The 15,073-nt window shown below is 41.8% G+C and overlaps 1 protein-coding gene across 1 annotated transcript in view; it reads right to left on the bottom strand.

Moving 5' to 3' along the window:
• Window positions 1-15,073, bottom strand: part of DCAF5 (DDB1 and CUL4 associated factor 5) — a 111,635-nt gene that overhangs the window by 81,717 nt on the left and 14,845 nt on the right. The window contains exons 2-4 of the mRNA XM_073348451.2: window positions 12,011-12,154; window positions 8,075-8,111; window positions 5,064-5,203 (exon numbers count right to left, since the gene is read on the bottom strand). Of these exons, the coding sequence (XP_073204552.2) occupies window positions 5,064-5,203; window positions 8,075-8,111; window positions 12,011-12,154 (321 nt within the window). The remainder of the gene's footprint in view (window positions 1-5,063; window positions 5,204-8,074; window positions 8,112-12,010; window positions 12,155-15,073) is intronic.

Consider the following 15,073-nt stretch of genomic DNA (forward strand, 5'->3'; position numbering starts at 1 on the left):
TAATAGCCCATCCAAAGTGACCACTCTCTTTACAATGTGTATGATAATCAAGGTGGGCCATTTCCAGCATAAATCCAAGTTTAACCAGAACATCCGGGGGAGGGGTAGGAAAAAACAAGGGGAAATAGGCTACCTTGCATAATGACTTGGCCACTCCCAGTCTCTATTTAAGCCTAAATTAATAGTATCCAATTTGCAAATGAATTCCAATTCAGCAGTTTCTCGCTGGAGTCTGATCGCACTTCATCCGATGAAGTGAGCTGTAGCTCACGAAAGCTTATGCTCAAATAAATTGGTTAGTCTCTAAGGTGCCACAAGTACTCCTTTTCTTTCTGTGAATACAGACTAACACGGCTGTTACTCTGAAACCTGTCATTATGCAAGGCACTGCATTTAGCCGTATGGAGTGGAAATCTATCAACTGCATGAAAAAAACTTGTACAGATACAGACAGACATCATCTTCCTTTCCAAATGCAAACAGATAGACATCGTACCAAAAGGACTGAAGGTAAAAAATCCATTACAACCTATATACCACACAGACTATGCTGACAGCTTGTGCCACATGCTCTCAAAGAAACTGCGGAATCACCTGATCAACATCCTCTACAGCGAACAGGGAAAGATTAAGAATGAGCTCTCAGAACTAGATACTCTCATAAAAAAACAACCTTCCACACAAACTTCCTTGTGGCTGGAATTTACTAAAACTAGACAAGCCATTTACAATGCACACTTTGCTTCTCTACAAAAGAAAAAGGACACTAAACTTTCTAAACTACTACATGCCACAAGGGGCCACAGCAATGGTTCCCTCAACCCACGCAGCAATATTGTTAACCTATCCAACTATACTCTCAGCCCAGCAGAAGAAGCTGTCCTATCTCGGGGCCTCTACTTCTGCCCCTCCACCCCCACGAACATGATACAGTTCTGTGGTGACCTAGAATCCTATTTTCGACGTCTCCAACTCAAGGAATATTTCCAAAATACCTCTGAACAACATACTAATCCACAGAGGCCTCCCTACCAACATTACAAAAAGAAGGATTCTAGGTGGACTCCTCCTGAAGGTCGAAACAGCAGACTGGACTTCTACATAGAGTGCTTCCGCCGACGTGCACGGGCTGAAATTGTGGAAAAGCAGCATCACTTGCCCCATAACCTCAGCTGTGCAGAACACAATGCCATCCACAGCCTCAGAAACAACTCTGACATCAGAATCAAAAAGGCTGACAAAGGAGGTGCTGTTGTCATCATGAATAGGTCGGAATATGAACAAGAGGCTGCTAGGCAGCTCTCCAACAACACTTTCTACAAGCCATTACCCTACGATCCCACTGAGAGTCACCAAAAGCAACTACAGCATTTGCTCAAGAAACTTCCTGAAAAAGCACAAGATCAAATCCGCACAGACACACCCCTGGAACCCTGACCTGGGATATTCTATCTACTACCCAAGATCCATAAACCTGGAAATCCTGGGCGCCCCATCATCTCAGGCATTGGCACCCTGACAGCAGGATTGTCTGGCTATGTAGACTCCCTCCTCAGGCCCTACGCTACCAGCACTCCCAGCTACCTTCGAGACACCACTGACTTCCTGAGGAAACTACAATCCATCGGTGATCTTCCTGATAACACCATCCTGGCCACTATGGACGTAGAAGCCCTCTACACCAACATTCCACACAAAGATGGACTACAAGCCGTCAAGAACACTATCCCCGATAATGTCACGGCTAACCTGGTGGCTGAACTTTGTGACTTTGTCCTTACCCATAACTATTTTACATTGGGGACAATACCTTCAGATCAGCGGCACTGCTATGGGTACCCGCATGGCCCCACAGTATGCCAACATTTTTATGGCTGAATTAGAACAACGCTTCCTCAGCTCTCGTCCCCTAACGCCACTACTCTACTTGCGCTATGTTGATGACATCATCATCTGGACCCATGGAAAAGATGGGGCTCAACGGGTAGTGATCAATGGCTCCATGTCTAGTTGGCAGCCGGTATCAAGTGGAGTGCCCCAAGGGTCGGTCCTGGGGCCGGTTTTATTCAATATCTTCATAAATGATCTGGAGGATGGTGTGGATTGCACTCTCAGCAAATTTGCGGATGATACTAAACTGGGAGGAGTGGTAGATATGCTGGAGGGGAGGGATAGGATACAGAAGGACCTAGACCAATTAGAAGATTGGGCCAAAAGGAATCTGATGAGGTTCAATAAGGATAAGTGCAGGGTCCTGCACTTAGGACGGAAGAACCCAATGCACAGCTACAGACTAGGGACCGAATGGCTAGGCAGCAGTTCTGCAGAAAAGGACCTAGGGGTGACAGTGGACGAGAAGCTGGATATGAGTCAGCAGTGTGCCCTTGTTGCCAAGAAGGCCAATGGCATTTTGGGATGTATAAGTAGGGGCATAGCGAGCAGATCGAGGGACGTGATCGTTCCCCTCTATTCGACATTGGTGAGGCCTCATCTGGAGTACTGTGTCCAGTTTTGGGCCCCACACTTCAAGAAGGATGTGGATAAATTGGAGAGAGTCCAGCGAAGGGCAACAAAAATGATTAGGGGACTGGAACACATGAGTTATGAGGAGAGGCTGAGGGAGCTGGGATTGTTTAGCCTGCAGAAGAGAAGAATGAGGGGGGATTTGATAGCTGCTTTCAACTACCTGAAAGGGGGTTCCAAAGAGGATGGCTCTAGACTGTTCTCAATGGTAGCAGATGACAGAACGAGGAGTAATGGTCTCAAGTTGCAGTGGGGGAGGTTTAGATTGGATATTAGGAAAAACTTTTTCACTAAGAGGGTGGTGAAACACTGGAATGCGTTACCTAGGGAGGTGGTAGAATCTCCTTCCTTAGAGGTTTTTAAGGTCAGGCTTGACAAAGCCCTGGCTGGGATGATTTAACTGGGAATTGGTCCTGCTTTGAGCAGGGGGTTGGACTAGATGACCTTCTGGGGTCCCTTCCAACCCTGATATTCTATGATTCTATGAAAAGAAGCCTTTGAGGAATTCCACCATGATTTCAACAATTTCCATCCCACCATCAACCTCAGCCTGGTCCAGTCCACACAAGAGATCCACTTCCTGGACACTACAGTTCTAATAAACAATGGTCACATAAACACCACCCTATACCGGAAACCTACTGACCGCTATTCCTACCTACATGCCTCCAGCTTTCACCCTGACCACACCACACAATCCATTGTCTACAGCCAAGCTCTGCGATACAAACACATTTGCTCCAACCCCTCAGACAGAGACAAACACCTACAAGATCTCTATCAAGCATTCTTACAACTACAATACCCACCTGCGGAAGTGAAGAAACAGATTGATAGAGCCAGAAGAGTTCCCAGAAGTCACCTACTACAGGACAGGCCTAACAAAGAAAATAACAGAACGCCACTAACAGTCACCTTCAGCCCCCAACTAAAACCCCTCCAACGCATTATTAAGGATCTACAACCTATCCTGAAGGATGACCCAACACTCTCACAAATCTTGGGAGACAGGACAGTCCTTGCCTACAGACAGCCCCCCAACCTGAAGCAAATACTCACCAGCAACCACATACCACACAACAGAACCACTAACCCAGGAACTTATCCTTGCAACAAAGCCCGTTGCCAACTGTGCCCACATATCTATTCAGGGGACACCATCACAGGGCCTAATAACATCAGCCACACTATCAGAGGCTCGTTCACCTGCACATCCACCAATGTGATATATGCCATCATGTGCCAGCAATGCCCCTCTGCCATGTACATTGGTCAAACTGGACAGTCTCTACGTAAAAGAATAAATGGACACAAATCAGATGTCAAGAATTAGAACATTCATAAACCAGTTGGAGAACACTTCAATCTCTCTGGTCATGCAATTACAGACATGAAGGTCGCTATCTTAAAAACAAAAAAACTTCAAATCCAGACTCCAGCGAGAAACTGCTGAATTGGAATTCATTTGCAAATTGGATACTATTAATTTAAGCTTAAATAGAGACTGGGAGTGGCCAAGTCATTATGCAAGGTAGCCTATTTCCCCTTGTTTTTTTCCTACCCCCCCACCCCCCCGGATGTTCTGGTTAAACTTGGATTTATGCTGGAAATGGCCCACCTTGATTATCATACACATTGTAAGGAGAGTGATCACTTTAGATAAGCTATTACCAGCAGGAGAGTGGGGTGGGAGGAGGTATTGTTTCATGGTCTCTGTGTATATAATGTCTTCTGCAGTTTCCACAGTATGCATCCGATGAAGCGAGCTGTAGCTCACGAAAGCTCATGCTCAAATAAATTGGTTAGTCTCTAAGGTGCCACAAGTACTCCTTTTCTTTTTGTGAATACAGACTAACACAGCTGTTACTCTGAAACTTCTTTTTCTATGTGTGTCTTCAAAAAGGGACAAACGGAGAGGGGAAAGAAAAAGGAGAGCTCACATGCACCAGCTGTTAGGAGATGGGACAGTCTCCCTGAATGCAGTAAAACTAAATATGATCTTTGGAGTCTCATATTTGAAGCCGTGTAGGCTGGCAATCCTGTGCTCTTACTAGGGTTACCACCTTTCTAATGGCTAGAAACCAGACCCTGAGACCCTGCCCCTTCTCCACCTCTTCCCCCAAGGCCCTGCCCCTGTCGCAGTCAGGGTCTTCACCAGCACAGCTAAGGTCGCCTTACCCAGCACCTGTGGGCTGCACAGGGCCACGCACGCCACACAAGCAGCCAGGCCCCTGAGGCATCTGCAGCTGCTGCACTGCCCCTTCTCTCTGCTTAGGATTGCAACATTTTCCACAGATTTAAAAACAGCACCCATACAGACACACAGGCTAAAACCTGGACTGTCCAGCTGAAAACCAAACAGGTGGCAACCCTAGCTATTACCACAATCCAACATTAGCACAAGATAGCAAATCACCACCCACATAAATCATGCACCATACTCCTTCCCCATCCCCAAAAATCTATCCCAATAAAGGCAGCTTGTCCGCATTCAAGAGCTCTCTCTACATTAAATACTCTTTTCTGCCTACAGCGCTCACCTCCATGGGGAGACTCTCGGATATCCCAAATGAGAACCCGGCCATCGTCGGATGAACTGGCAAAGACGTTATCATTCACTGGGCTCACTGAAAGGCCATACACTGCATCTTCATGTGCAAACACATCCAAGGTCTCACTGCTGCAAGACAAACATGTGTTATTTCCCCTCCTTTTGGTGTACATTGTTTCAGGAGGCAATTGAGAGCCATCGTTTTGTCACCTGACGGTACTGAATGACAAGATCAACACTGCTCAGACTAGATATGAAGTTCTTGTTATGGAATTAAAACAATATTTGCTAACTAGACATCTATCACAAAAAGCCTCCAAAGTGCGGTTGCATTAGATAAGTTTTGCAATAAGTGAGCTAAGTCAGTTCCTCTTTCTTTTCAGCTTGTAACCTTTAAAAGACTCCTAATATACTAGTAATTGTAAACAGAATTAATATAAAATAAACAGTTACTCAGCTGTGACTTTTTAAGGAAGGGAACATGAGAAGTAATATTTTAAAGTAACAGGGTAAATTCATATATATATTTAACACCAGGAATGAGTTTGGCCCAACACATTCTGGGCTACTAATAGCACTGAAGCTTATAAAATTGCAAGAACTTCATGCCAGGGTGGAGCCAGCAACTTTGACAATAATATTAAGGGAAAATACATTTGTCTGATATTAGTCAATATACTTTTTGGAATTTTGGGGGTCATACCTGTTTTAAAGAAGTAAACTTGCTGAAATTGTGCTTTTTATTTTATTTGCATTTCTTTAGGGAGTAAAAAAGGTGGTCTCAAAAGGTTCTGGTTTTAGTTAAAGTTTTTGTTTGCTTGCTTGTTTTTTTACCCTGGAAATATGATGAATGTCAGCTCTGGTTTCCTGTGTTTGAGAGGGGACTTCCTGGGGCCCGAAAGATAGCTAGCTTTCATTTCTTAATTAAAAAGGGACAAGGAGGTGGGGAGTGTTGATTCTTTAATACAAGCTTTCTTTCACCTAGAGGTTTGTCAGTCATTGGAGTTAACTGTTAAAAGACAACAGTTTTAAGAAGTCTCAGCTACTTAGGTTTCCTCTTTGGATGTCATTTCACTAGTTCTCTAGTCAGTGTCTTCCAGGATAGACCACACCTGAATTTCTAATGTGGAAAACAAGCTAAGACCACCCCCCAAAACCCCCAATCCCTTTTCCTCACATGTACTCTTTATCCAACATACAGCAGCAAAACAAGGGTTCAAGCCCAATTTCCACTCTCCTCCCATCTTTGTAGGTCACTTTGAAAAGGAGCAAGAAAGGAAGAATGCCAAGAAAAGATAGGCCAACATGACTACTTAAAGGCTAGAACAGCCAGTGTGAGGCTCCTGGATTTGTATTTCTTGGGGAACAACCTAGATGCATAGTATGACTAGCAAAAACTCCAGTGTACAGAAAGCATTCAAGGAAATCCTGTCTGAAATTAATGCAAGTTTTAGCAGTGCCCATGCTAAAACTGCTGATCTAGGAGAGAGATCAAGTAACTATCTCGGAGGTGACTAACTTGGAAAGCAGTTCTGATAAAGTAAAGGCCAGAAAAGCAGTAGCAGAAAGTCCCACTTGAGCATATGAAAAAAAGAATTTGATGGAGCTAGTTTACATAGAGCCATCATTAAAACATAAAATGTTAAAACAGAATGAAATTTTAGAAAATTAAAAATCAGAATTCAAAATATCACACTGACTGGGTTCCCCACAGAAGATGGTGCAAACAAATATTGCAGTATTAGAGGAATGGGAGAAATGTGCTGCAATTGGACATAATATATCTGAAAATCCAGTATGTAACAAAAGCACATGCCAAAACAAAATCAAAGGAAGGACTGTACTTAAAACACTCAAGCAAGATATATGGTGAACAATCATTTTCTGTAAAAGATGCCAGTGACAAAAACTGCTGGTCAAAACTAGGGATGGGGAGGGATATAAAACAAAACTGTATAAGGTTTTTGTTTTGTTTTACATTCCCAGGTGTAAGCCAGAGAACACAAGCAAAATGGAGAGGATTTGTTCTTACTAAGAACAAGTGTGAAGAGCAAGACATACAGATGTTATATTTTCTCTTCAGTCAAATGTCAGGTCAGACACTCAGGTGAAACATATATTATGCTGAATAAAAGTCCCCAAAAGACTTCTTAACAAGCTTAGCAACAGAGATCCTTCCAAATTATGCTAACCAGGACTCGGGCAATGCAGAGATTTAAGGTTTTATATTTCTCACTATTCTTACATCCGTTCCTGCCTTTTCTGACTTCGTATTCATTTTTCATCAGTGCACATTACATTACTTAACAGTTTGTGGAAGTTAAACAACACGTACAGACCAAAACATTACCCTACAAAGGTTGTATCCCAGAAATCAAATCCAGCTCAGAAGAAACATACACTATCCTGATTGTTCAACTCTGATATTTAGACAGGGTAACAGTATGATGTTAAATATATTTGGGATAACCTTTCTACCAATGTTATCTCACTATGACTTCTAGGACACAATTCCCCACAGCCTTCTACTTCTGGTATCAAGTGGGTATAAAATCCCACAAATGCGAATGACCACTGCCTTGCACCTTGTGTAGTTATTTACACCTGTAGGAGTTCACACTTGCTTTGTACCAAAACTGCAAGGCTTTGGGGAAATGGGCCCTTGGAGCCAGATTTTTAAAAGGTATTTAGGCACTTAATTCCCCTGGACTTCAGTGGGAATTAGGTGCGTAGGTGCTTTTGAAAATCCCACCACAGCCTCGATACCTTTAAAAATGTGGCCCTTCTACTCTGTAATTCCCCATTTGCACATACTACTGTCTTCATGAGAGTACCTATCCCACCCCCCAAATAACATGAAACCAAAAGGTCACCCGATTTTAAGACCATACATTTTGGGCTAAAATGGTCTTTACTTTTCTTCTAGAACATCAGTTTGGATGCCTCCAATGACTAAGGTAATGAAGCTGAAACAGCAGTGGAAACAAACTATGCATTTACCTTTCAACATCATGGAGTATAACTTGCTCATCATTGCCTATAAAGAGAAATATAAACACTTAAAATCATGTACTGGTCATTAAAACTTTATAGTAAAAAAAAAAAAAAAAGTTTTTGCAATTTCCATTTTGAAAACGAAAGCATTCTGGAGCAATGACCAGCCTGGTTGCCCAATGGTCAGCACTCTGCTCATCTACACAGAAGCTCTGGGTCAATTTCTGGTTGTTGTCTAAAGCACCAAGGCCTTACAGGAGCGAAGAGTGCTGTAGAAGACTTAAATAAGTCTTATTTAAGGCTTATTTAAGACTTAGGCATGCCTCACATTGCTCAGACACTTCAGTTAATTAAGGAGTGTTGCTGATAATACTCGGACCAGTCTCGGCCAAAATTTTAGTGTGTGCATGGGTGGAGAAGGTGACAAGAAGTTTCAGGTCTCGTACAGAGACACCTACACCCACTGCAATTAACAAGGGAAGATGTAACTGCTTAAACAGTTACAATAGAGGAAGGGCAAACTAGATGCTATCACAGTTTTAGCATTTGAGTTGTGAGCCCAGTGCACTCTGCATGTTAGTACAACAGTGCTCAGTGCTGCTCCAGTGACCACTTATTGGGCTACAATCACTGTTACACAGGTGTGCACACATTACTGTGACCACAATTATTTTCATATTAAAAATCAGATAACCTCCCTTGATCATGTTCCTCAAATGCAAGTCAAACCGTCCATATGAATGCAGGCTAAAGGAACTGCATCCATAAAAAATATCCTGGACCCTCCATGCACCTCCAATCTCTAGTATTGAAGGTTGTTCCCCCTCCTGCATTCTCTGTACTAAACACTAGCAAATACAGGTTTAGCATCTTCTGTTTACAAAAGATTCAACACAGCATTATGCATGCAGTTACCATTCATTTGCAGTAGAATGAAGAAAGGATAAAATAAAAACCAAAGGACCTCATCCTTAGCCTAAGTGCATCTATCCATCCCGTAAATATGATGCCAGCTGTCAAGCAGTGAAGCTCATGTGATGTTCAGGAGAATGAACATGGGTTCAGAAGGAACAAGAATCCATTTATTGATATGCATTTTAAATGTAAAGAGAACTCCAAATTTTCGTTTATCTTGCACATGTTTAAATCTGTTTGCTCCATGGTATAAACATGAGAAATAAGTTTACATTTAGTTAAGTAGAAGCAAGAAGTGTTTTCATATGTCCATAAACTCTCTTTAAAGGCTCCTGGCAAATGAGGACACAGAGCAACCATTACTGTGCCAGCATTAGGCTATGTCTACACTTCAGCTTATGCCGGCATAATGTGTGTTGCTCGGGAGTGCCAATAAAGCACCCGTCTGAGCATCATAAGTTACACCAACATAAGCGTTTGTGTGCACAGCGCTATGTCAGCAGGAGAGCGTCTCCTACCGACACAGCTTCTGCCATTTGCAGAGGTGGTGCAGCACTGTACGTGTAGACATGCCCTTAGATTACTGTGTAGTGGCTCTTTTCCATGGTCCCTTAATCAAGCCATTTACACAAAGTGCCTAGTTTAGATCCAATAAAGCCACATTGATTTATATGAAATTACACCAATGAAGAATCTGGCCTAGTTTTTCCAAGGACTTCGAATGCCACCCAATATACTCAGATGAACTGGGGAGGAAGCCATTACATGATGCTGACTTCAATCTCCTATCTATTAAGGAACCTGCTTTCCCCTCCCACCATAAGCTGCAGGAGCAGAGTGGGGAAGCAGAGAAAAGTGTGGGGGTAGGGGGGCAGGGGAGAATACGAAGTGGCCATGACTTGTCTATCTCTGGTTCTGTCTCTATGGTGGGAGGAAAAGATGGGGATGTGGCCAGGACCACAAGTTGACTGGGTTACATGTGGCACCCTAGTAGTTGCTTGCTGTTAAAAGTGTCACCACCATTCAGTAGGGTGTAAGTAGGGTTCACAATAACTTGGTTCTACTGTGATATTTAAAGAAAATGCAGACAATTTGTGGAGAATAATTTGGTAACAATTGTGTGCGTGTGTGTGTGTGTGTGTGTGTGTGTGTGTGTAAGTAAAACTCTTCCACTTCATTTAGAAAATCTCCCCTTTTGAGAATACTGGTTAGGACAATGAAAGACCAGAAAATGCCCACTATTCTTTTCAATTATACTTATGGGGATGGAATAAAGCATATACAGAACGTGGTTTGGTAGTCTAAGCCCCAGATTTGTATTAGTGGGACTCCATGGAATCACAAGTTCAGTTCAGCTTTTCATCCACCCAAAGTATGAAGTTGAGTTCAATGCAGTTTACTACGAGTATTTTAAAACCATTCATGTTCTTTGTGTTCATTGGACATTAAAGGCTCCAGAGCATTCTTCATAGGAGCAGGGTTTGCCTGGTGTCTTTGGCCAAAGTTTCCTTTCCAAAGTTTGTTGTGCAGAGCACTGCTCACCCAGCTGCTGCCCTCCGCTCTAGAAGTAGCTTGATATAATAAACTCTACCTGTATACATACACACAAAATGCTTTGAGATCTTTTGGACAGAAGTTAAAAATATATACTTGTTTTGGGCAACCTGCCTCAATCCATAAACACACTGTCAAACATTTTCATGATAAGAAGGAGCTCTTCTTTCATTGTGAGTATGTTCCACTCAGCTTAATCAAGTTTCCATATTTTAGTTTTTCCAATTTGCAAAAATAAATAATCTGATTTTCTGTGGTTGAACTTCAACTCACTTCAAATTGTAATATTATACTGCACAGGGAAAAACCTTTACACTTGCACTTCTATCATACCTTTCAAGGATGTCAGACCACTTTATAAAGTATATTTAGCCCCCTTTTATAAAGGGAAATAAAATAGAGAAGGTAAGAGACTTAGTTTACAGCGCTGACTATAAAGTTCACAAAATCTCAGTGGGAGAAGGAAATCAAGAGCTTCAAAAATGTGCTAAAAAAGAAACAAACTTAACTACATCATAGGGTGGGCAGATAAAGGATACACATTTCTTTCCCTTCTTCACTGGTCTCATTAGACTGTAGAAGGTATGCTCGGCATGGATTGATACATATGCAAATATCCATTCAATAAAACATGTTTATTCTCCTCCCCTTCTCTGAAAAAAGTTTCAATATTTAAAAACAAGGGGTGGGGGGGGAGAGAATCTAGTACTGATGAAAGGTGTCAGACCAAAAATTTTAGAGACTGCAGTCCTCTATACATTTCTCCAGAGCAAGTACATATTTCTGCCACACAGCTTCTGTCCCAATACCTCAATGCTGAATTTTAAGAATGAAAGTTGCTCAGTTTTAACAGCCAGTTTACTACCAAAGTGAAGTAAGACTATCAGCAAGTGAGCCAATCAGTGCCAAGTGTGCTGGTGGTTTTTCAATGTAGACATCTGCCCACTGGAAGAAGGAATGAGATCCCAAGCTCATTTCAGAGACCACTTAACAGCCATCAGATGGTAACAGCATTTGATCACTACCAACCTGTTCTAAATTTGAACTGGCAACCTATAGTCAAAGCTCTGTATTCCATGCTTACTTGTGGAACTGTCAGACTATTCTGTTGGATGGCCTGCTCCTTAGCTGAGCCAGAGCTCAAGGAAGGGCAAAGGTGGCTTTTAGCCACCTATCCACTTCTTCAATCTCCAAAGGCTGATCTGGATCCAGTGATATCTTCCAGAAGCCTCAGAGTGCTAGGCTTCCTTTGCCAGGTTGGGGGAGGGTCAGGAGCAATGGCACAGAGCAGACTATGCCACCTCAGCAACATCCAGAAATTTTTCCCATTTTAGGGGGCTCCTCGGGGGCCAATTTAGAGCAGTTCTGTGGAGGCCAATGAGTCTTTGTGTGGGATAGGACCTGGCTTATTGTTTTTATTCTAAAGAGTTTATAATCCAGTCTCCTTAAATCAGGTTTGTTTTCCTTCCTTACCTCCAGAGAACACTTTTGTGTTACCACTGTTGAAAGCTAGGCAGAAGATGTTAGAATGATGCTCCCCTTTCAGCTGCACTGGTTTGACTCTGGAGTGGATGGCTTGTTCCATATGCCAAAGCAGGACCCGGCGGTCATCCCCTCCTACAAAATAAGGAAAGGAAGCCTGTGTGACAGACTGAACTAAATGTAAGCCAATGGAAGAGAGAAGGAAGATATTTAATACTGTCAACATTCACACAGGCTTTGTTGGGATGCAGATTGGTTTACCACACACCCCAATCCACCCTTCCACCCCCATTGGTTTGGATATGTTAATAGTTACCAAGAAAATTATTCACATCAAGAGATAACACCTGGACATTTGGTTATCGTTTATGAAAAGCAGAAAAGACAGTAGGTTAAATGTAAAAGATTAAATACTTTCTTTTTGAAAACAACAAAAACAAACAAACATTCTTTCAGCATATACAGACACCATCAACCTGCAGGGACCAAAAGAACCTCCCATAAATTGGGCTGGCTACAGGACAGGGTGCTAAGTATCAAGATTTTAATACAGATGCAACAGAATGCCCTCTCAACCTACTCTTAAATTAAAGATTTGTAAAGGGTTTAGAAAAAAAAAATGTATTTCTGTGGTGAATACCTGTCACAGGCTGGTTGATAGTGGCAATCAACAGAGCAATATGGGCTTAAATCCTTTTTTTTTTTTTTTTTTTTTTAAATTTGCAGCTCTTTGTACTTTTCACCATTTACCTGGTCCCCATTTTGAAAGGCAGTAAGCCATCCATAAAATATACTCAAATATTTGCTAGACAGATAAGGCAAGAGTTGGAAAGGAAATATTAGCTGATTTTCAAGCTTCTAAAAACAGTATTAAAACAACAGTGATTAGACTTAGGCAGAATAACATTTGACAATGCCCTTTGAATGTGGAGTGCTTATGAAAAAGCACATGTTTGAATATTTGGATAAGAAAGTGTTTTTTAAAGGAACAGCCAAACAAGTTAGGCTCAAATAAATTTAGTTGGTGATTTTTATATGTGAACAACAAGTTATATTGGAGATTAGAAGAGTCATTACATAGAGAAAAGTTTCAGTTAAAACATTTTAACATTTCGTTGCACAACTGGAAGCCCAAAACACAGCAAGCTTGGGCCACTGTATGGGCCAAAAGTGAAACTGACTACAACCAAAGTGAAGCTGATTATTTGGATAATAAAATCAAACGAAAGTCAAATGCATAGAGTTTAAAAAAAAAAAAAACACAACACACACACACAAAACAACCACCCCCCCACAATAAAAAAGGTTAAGTCAGATTTGTCAAAACTTTTTTAGTAACAGAAGGAAATTGTTTCATGGAATTGAGTTATACTGAATGTGCTTTTAGTTACCAGTTTCTTAGCTAAGTGAAGTGTCTTAAGGCAATCCTTCTAAAATCTGTTAACACACAGCACAGCAGTATTCAAACACTTCTTATACAATAAATTCCTTGGGACAGGGACCATCCCTTTGTGATGGGTTGGATCACAGAAACCCCCTTGGGGCTGCCAACTGATGTGCCAAGACTACTACTGCCCCGACTTTCCCTGCCAGCTTGGGACTCCAGCACCCCGTCTTGTGGAGCCAGACACGCCATTCTGCTCCAACACAGACCCAGGGTCTGAACCATGTGCCCCAAAGCTGAAGACTTAACTGAAAGCAACTTAAGAAGTGTTCCTGTCTTTAACATGCAGATGCCCAACTTCCCATGGGGTCCAAACCCCAAATAAATCCGTTTTACCCTGTATAAAGCTTACACAGGGTAAACTCATAAATTGTCTGCCCTCTGTAACACTGATAGAGAGATATGCACAGCTGTTTGCCCCCCCCAGCTATTAATACATACTCTGGGTTAATTAATAAGTAAAAAAAGTGATTTTATTAAATACAGAAAGTAGGATTTAAGTGGTTCCAGGAAGTAACAGACAGAACAGAGTGACTTACCAAGCAAAATAAAATAAAAACACGCAAGTCTAAGTCTAGTACAGTAATAAAACTGAATACAGATAAAATCTCACCCTCAGAGATGTTTCAATAAGTTTCTTCCACAGACTGGGCACCTTCCTAGTCTGGGCACAATCCTTTCCCCTGGTACAGCCCCTTGTTCTAGCTCAGGTGGTAGCTAAGGGATTTCTCATGATGGCTGCCCCCTTTGTTCTGTTCTACCCACTTATATATCTTTTGCATAAGGCGGGAACCTTTATCCCTCCGGGTTCCCACCCTGCCTTCTCAATGGAACAGCACCAGGTTAAAGATGGATTCCAGTTCAGGTGACATGATCACATGTCACTGTAAGACTTCATTACCCAGCCCACAGGTACACAGGAAGACTTACAAGTAAAACAGAGCCATCTACAGGTAATTGTCCTGGTTAATGGGAGCCATTAGGATTCCAAACCACCATTAATGGCCCACACTTTGCATAACTACAATAGGACCTCAGAGTTATATTTCATATTTCTAGTTTCAGATACAAGAGTGATACATTTATACAAATAGGATGACCACACTCAGTAGATTATAAGCTTTGTAATGATACCTTACAAGAGACCTTTTGCATGAAGCATATTCCAGTTACACTATATTCACACTCATTAGCATATTTTTTATAAAATCATATAGAGTGCAACATCACACCCTTCCCCTATTTTTGTACTGTACAGTGCAAGCTGATGATATATGATACACTTGTAATGTGTTCAATGATCACTAGGAATAGAGATGCCAAATAAGTGACATGTCCAGATTAATTATAAATGAACTTCAGTTTATTGGAAACCGATGTGTGCTTGGCTTTCTTGCTGGCTGGAAATGTGGCACAGGAAGTTCACATGTACACTCCAGCTGTTTTAGATGAGTGAGTAATTAATAAAAGTGAAGGTTTTAGAGAAATGCAAGAGGCGGCCATTGAAATACATTAAATGAAGTCTTTAAGATGAAGAAACCTGGCAGACACTGACACTTTTAACTGGTTACTTTTCAGAGATCAGAGTTATTGTCAAATTATCAACCCGT

The sequence above is a fragment of the Lepidochelys kempii genome, chromosome 6 (genome assembly GCF_965140285.1).
Source record: "Lepidochelys kempii isolate rLepKem1 chromosome 6, rLepKem1.hap1, whole genome shotgun sequence".
NCBI classification, from domain to species: domain Eukaryota; kingdom Metazoa; phylum Chordata; order Testudines; family Cheloniidae; genus Lepidochelys; species Lepidochelys kempii.